General features: G+C 41.1%; 1 protein-coding gene across 1 annotated transcript in view; it reads right to left on the bottom strand.

Moving 5' to 3' along the window:
• Positions 1–1807: 1807 nt before the first annotated feature.
• The window catches only part of CCT6B (chaperonin containing TCP1 subunit 6B), a gene marked incomplete at its 5' end in the record, with an annotated part of 33934 nt that continues 29098 nt past the window's right edge, over positions 1808–6643 (bottom strand). Inside the window, one exon of the mRNA XM_024769141.1 lies at positions 1808–1836. Coding sequence (XP_024624909.1) covers positions 1808–1836 — 29 coding nt within the window. The remainder of the gene's footprint in view (positions 1837–6643) is intronic.

The raw sequence follows: 6643 nt of genomic DNA, 5'->3' as shown, positions 1-6643 counted from the left end.
AGACTGAGGTGAGCCAAAGGGGAAACAGGAGAGCAAACACTCGTTTGGCATCCCCCTGGCACACTCTCAAGACCCAACCTGCCTCCAGGCAGCAAAATCCTGGTCTTACAGACAAAGCAATCTTGACACTGAGTTCCACTGGCTACAGTCAGACACTTACAGGGTTATTCTGCACTAGCTGATTTTACTCTGTGTATGTCACAAACTGTACCCCTAACCCTTCTCTGATGCATACCACTGATGGTAATAAAAAAAAAAATAGCTAAGCAGTTGTTAAGCACAAAGTATGAATCAAGCACTGTGTGAAGGAATTTGCACAAACTTATCCCCACAACAACCCTGTAAGATAGGTAAAATATTATCCCCCTTTTAAAGATGAGAAAACTGAGGTTAGGTAACTGGCCTCAGGTCACACAGCTGATAGATGGCAGAGATGGAATATGATCCCACGCACTCTGGCTCCCAAGCCAGCATTCTTAGCTGCCAGCACAACCCTGCTTCACCAAGACAACACCATGACCCACGGGGTTTCCAACACTGTCCTCCCCCCCAGGACAGCCCATCAGATTCTCTGACCTGGATTGAGGGTGAGGTAGAAAGAGTACTAACTGAGGCTGAAGTTTAGTGAAGACAAAGAATACAATGATACGCAAGTGGGTGGATCATGAACAGTTAAAGTTTCCTTCAGTGGTACCACCTTCCAGAGGACACCTGGAAATGCAGGGGCATTCTTGGCTGTCACAAGGAATGGGGGTGTACCAGCCATTAGTGGCCAGGTGCTAGGAATGTGAAACATTCTACAGTGGATAGAACAGTCAACACAATAATTGGTGCCTCCCAGATGTCAACAGCACTCCCACTAACAAACATGGTGCAACCAACTGGCCCTCGTATACAGCTCCAGGGCGACAGAAGAAACAGGCAATGGGGAAGATCCTTTGAAGCTCATTGCTTTTGAAGCCTTACCTTATGCATCTTGAGCTTTTGTGAAGCACCTGCCAGGCAAGCATATGGCCCAAACCTGTTCCTCAAGCTCCACATCAAGATTTATCTCCAAGGTATGGACAGGAGCCAGATTCAGGCCCACAGGCTATTTGTCCAACAAGACATTTGGCTCCATCCTGGCCCAGGCGATGAGCAGACACAGGGCTATGCCAGCTGATTCTTGGACTAAGCAATTGAGAATGTTGAGAAAGTCTCAGAAGGAAGGAGACTGCAGTCATTGCTCATTGTGACTATCATCAGCTCTGTTCTGTACTGTCAAGGACTCTGCTGGGTATGGAGAAGGTGGCAAGTCAGGTCATGGGAAAACAATTCTTACCATCTGTGGGCTCTGGGGACATACCAGCACCCTGCTTCTTCCCTTCTCTCTCTGTCCTCAAACATAATGCCCCTCAGTAAAGTAAATGCCCCTCCAACTCAGGTCCCAAAGTCTCCTTTACAAAGAAAGGCTAATATTCATGAAATAACTAAAGAACAGCATAGTCAAGAATCCACAATCAAGTCTGTGTTGCAAGGCAACCTGTAAAGATAGCTTAGCAGCATATGTTTGTTTTTCACTAAAAACACTAAATCAGTGATCTTCTAAATACTAAAACACTGATCTTCTAGTTTCTCATCTCTGTCCCTCTCCTATATAGCCTAAACATCTGGCCAGGCAAAGTATGACTGAAGATTAAATCTAATTCATGAGACACTTGATTTCCTAGTTGATAAGCTTAAAGACCTCAATTTAGCATAGGATAAGGAAAGCAAGGCTATTTACAGAGTCGCTGGGGATATCCTTAATGATCATACCCTTGTTCCCCTAGATCTCGTTGACAATTATATGGGCAGCTGTAAAGGAAGAGTGAATGGATTGTTACAAGGCCTTAATACTTAGTGATATTAAACTGAATTATGTTCAAGAGCAAGAACCCTGGAATGACAGTGGTATTGTGGGAGGCTGGGAAGGCAGTAATGTATGACTATCAGACAGGATCAAAACATAAGCAATACTGATGGCACCAGTAAAGTGATCTCAAAGAAACAGTTATTGTCATGGAAAGGACTGTAAAAAAATATATGGGTAGGAAACAAACTGTTAGGAGGAGAAAGGCAGATGGGGGATAACAGTGCTTGGCTCATGATTCTTTAAGTGAAACAGAGATTTATAAAACAAACTTACGATAAAGTCTTTTTTATTTTTAATGGAAGTGTCATGAATTTTTTATGTACTCAAAAGTTGGCTACTCTCCAAAAGAGAAAATTAGTTAAACAACTTGCATTAAAAATACATAGGTCATGGGGGCTTCCCTGGTGGCGCAGTGGTTGAGAGTCCGCATGCCATAGGTCTTGGGCTTCCCTGGTGGCGCAGTGGTTGAGAGTCCGCCTGCCGATGCAGGGGACACGGGTTTGTGCCCCGGTCCGGGAAGATCCCACATGCCACGGAGCGGCTGGGCCGGTGAGCCATGGCCGCTGAGTCTGCGCATCCGGAGCCTGTGCTCCGCAACGGGAGAGGCCACAACAGTGAGAGGCCTGCGTACCGCAAAAAAACAAAAACAACAACAAAAAATGTAGGTCTGGCAGTTGTAGCAAATAGCAGATTTAGCCAATGTGAACGACCCTCCACCTCACCCTCAATTCACAAACACAGAAAATTGCCAGATAAAATGAAGCATATTTAAAACTACATACTCAGTATGAGAGACCACTTCACACTCATTAGGATGGCTATTATTTAAAAAACACAAACAGAAAATGATAAGTGTTGGTGAAGATGTAGAAAAATTGAAACCATTGTACACTGCTGGTAGGTATGTAAAATTTATGGAGGTTCCTCAAAAAGTTAAACACAGATTACAATATTATCCAAAAATTTCACTTCTAGGTATACATCAAAAAAAAATGAAAGGAGGGGCAGAAAGAGATACTTACATACACATGTTTATAGAAGCATAATTCACAATAATCAAAAGGTAGAAGCAACACAAGTGTCCATCAACAGATGACTAGATAAATGAAATGTGGTATACACATACAATGGAATATTATTTGGCCTTAAAAAATAAGGAAATTGTAACACTTGCCACAAAATAAAGAAACTATAACATGATGAACCTTGAAGTCATTGTGCTAAGAGAAATAAGCCAGACACAAAAGGATAAATACTATATGGTTCTACTCATATGAGGTACTTAGAGTAGTCAAACTCACAGAAATAGAAAGTAGGATGGTGGCTGCCAGAGGCTGGGGGGAGAGAAGAATGGGAAATTATTGTTTAATAGGTTAAAAGTTTCAGTTTTGAAAGAATAAAGTTCTGGAGATGAGTGGTGGTGATGGTTGCAAAACAATGTGAATGTACTTAATTCCACAGAACTGTACACTTTAAATGGTTAAAATGATACATTTTATGTCATGAATATTTTACACAATTAAAATAAATAGAAAAAAAAAACTGTATGGCTGAACTTAAAAGAGAGAAAGGGAGATTTTCCTCAAGAGGAAACCAAAACAGAGTGATAAATTCTGAAGGTGAACTGTAGAAGCCTGGGAAAAACACAAGATCTGGTAAAAAAAAAACTGTATGGCTGAACTTAAAAGAGAGAAAGGGAGATTTTCCTCTTGAAACCAAAACAGAGTGATAAATTCTGAAGGTGAACTGTAGAAGCCTGGGAAAAACACAAGATCTGGTCTAGGTGTCAAGCTTTTAATGCCCACACAGAAACAGGGCCACTCCTCCTTGAAGGAGGAGTTGACACTAGGGCCCTAAATGAAACAGGAGCCTTGATGCTAGACAAACTCTACCCACCTGCCAAGTGAAGCAGTAAAGAAGCTTGCTCTGTTCAGGGCTCCTATAAGATATTAAAGCCCAAAGTCTGTACCATGCTCAGGAGCAAATGAAGAATTTATATTACCTAAGTGAAAAAAAAAAGGTAAAAACAGGTCCCGTGCTCTATAAATTGCTGACAGTAGTGCAAATTAGTATAACCCCTAGGTGGGGAATTTGCCAATACTGTTGAAATTATAAAGCATATAATGCACATACAAAGTAGAAAACAATAGCATAATATTTTCAAAATGCTGAGAGAAATAGTGGTTAACTTAGATAAACGAAATGTGGTATATACACACAATGGAATATTATTAAGTATTAAAAAATAGGAAAATTCTAACACTTCCCACAATAAGATGAATCTTGAAGTCATTATGCTAAGTGAAATAAGCCAGACACCAAAGGCTTATACTATATGTAAATTACCACTCAATAGCAGAGGGCAATGAAGACCTTTAGAGGGAAGCAAAATGGAGAGTATTACTACCAGACTTGCACTAGGACTAGGATATACAACAGAAAGAAAGAAAGTGAAGCCAGTTGGAAGAGTACAGTTGCAAGGAAGAATGGTAAACAAAGCAATGAGTTAAAAATGAATGGAGGGCTTCCGTGGTGGCGCAGTGGTTGAGAATCTGCCTGCTAATGCAGGGGACACGGGTTCGAGCCCTGGTCTGGGAGGATCCCACATGCTGCAGAGTGGCTAGGCCCGTGAGCCACAACTACTGAGCCTGTGCGTCTAGAGCCTGTGCTCCGCAACAAGAGAGGCCGTGATAGTGAGAGGTCCACGCACCGTGATGAAGAGTGGCCCCCGCTTGCCACAACTAGAGAAAACCCTCACACAGAAACGAAGACCCAACACAGCAAAAATAAATAAATTAATAAACTCCTACCCCCAACATCTAAAAACATAAAAATAAATTTAAAAAAGAGAGGAAAATAATTACATTTATTAAAAAAAAATTAATGGAGTGGGACTTCGCTGGTGGCACAGTGGTTCAGACTCCGCGCTCCTAATGCAGGGGGTTCAGGTTCAAGCCCTGGTCAGGGAACTAGATCCTACATGCATGCTGCAACTAAGAGTTCACGTGGCACGACTAAGGAGCCGGCGAGCGGCAACTAAGACCCAGTGCAACCAAAGACCCAGTGCAACCAAATAAATAAATAAATAAAAATTACATTTAAAAAAAAAAATGAATGGAGGGACTTCCCTGGTGGTCCATTGGTTAAGACTCTGCACTCCCAATGCAGGGGCCCCAGGTGCGATCCCTGGTCAGGGAACTAGATCCGGCACGCCACAACTAAGAACCTGCATGCCACAACGAAGATCCTGCATGCTGCAACTAAGACCTGGCACAGCCAAATATATAACTAAATAAATAGTTTTTAAAACAAAGGATGAAAAACATAAACAGGAACTGTTTTACTGTTGTATAAAACAATAATAATAATTATTATTATGACTAATTTAGGGGATTTAAAAGACAAAATGGAATTAAAATATTGAATAAGAACACATATAAAACAAGAGGCAGACTTCCCTGGTGGCACAGTGGTTAAGACTCCGCCTGCCAATGCAGGAGACATGGGTTTGAGCCCCGGTCCGGGAAGATCCCACATGCCATGGAACAACTAAGCCCATGCGCCACAACTACTGAGCCTGCACTCTAGAGCCCGCGAGCCACAACTACTGAGCCCCTGTGCCACAACTACTGAAACCTGCATGCCTAGAGCCCGTGCTCCCAACAAGAGAAGCCACCACAATGAGAAGCCTGCACACCACAATGAAGAGTAGCCCCCGCTCGCTGCAACCAGAGAAAACCCCGTGTGCAGCAACGAAGACCCAACGCAGCCAAAAATTAAAAATAAGTAAAATAAAATAAATTAAAGAAAAAAACAAGAGGGGATGACTATATTTAAAATGTTTTAAGGACTCTGTATTGTTGTGGGGGAGCAGAGTTATTAACTATATTAAGTAAGCAAGTTAAAATTTTTAAAGTAATAAATAAGATGTATCATTTCCAAACTAGCAGAGGGAAAAGAGGGGTGATAAACTAAATTTAAAAATTGCGTCAATCCAATAGAAGGTAGTAAAGGAAAAAAAGCATAAAAAAGGATAAACAGGAAGTATCAAAATTATATGGTAGAAGTAAATCTAATATATCAGTAATCATAAAATATTAACTTGCCAGTTAAAAGAAATGTCAGACTGAATTTTTAAAAATAATAAAAATCTAGCTATAGGCTATTTTTAGAGACATACTTCTAAAAACAAAGAAAGTACTTCAATTAAAATAAATAATTTTTTTTAAAAGTCAACTATACGTCAATTAATAAATATATTCTTAATAAATATATTTTTAAATAAATAAAAGCAAAGAAAATAAATGGATACTAGAAAAATATCCTCTCTCAACCCCCACCCACCCAGCCCCACCATACCAAAAAGAGACAGCATCTCTAGAATAATACACAACAAAATAAAGCTCTAAGGGTAAAAGCACCATTTTATACAAGGTTTCCATAAAAATATAAATTATGAAAACAATCTCAAAAGGAAATAGAAAACTCAAGACCTAAATCAATGAAGAAAACTTTATCAGTAATCGAAAATCCATCCCTCCCTTTTAAAAAACTACTAGGCCAAGACCAAGCTGTCAAGAAAGAGATAAGCCTCGGGCTCCCCTGGTGGCGCAGTGGTTGAGAGTCCGCCCGCCGATGCAGGGGATACGGGTTCGTGCCCTAGTCCGGGAAGATCCCACATGCTGCAGAGCGGCTGCGCCCGTAAGCCATGGCCGCTGAGGCTGCGCGTCCAGAGCCTGTGCTCCGCAA

Source organism: Neophocaena asiaeorientalis, unplaced genomic scaffold (assembly GCF_003031525.2).
Source record: "Neophocaena asiaeorientalis asiaeorientalis breed wild unplaced genomic scaffold, Neophocaena_asiaeorientalis_V1.1 scaffold1136, whole genome shotgun sequence".
NCBI lineage: Eukaryota > Metazoa > Chordata > Mammalia > Artiodactyla > Phocoenidae > Neophocaena > Neophocaena asiaeorientalis.
Note: the sequence above shows the minus strand (reverse complement) of the source record. Positions and strands in the feature narration are given on the sequence as shown.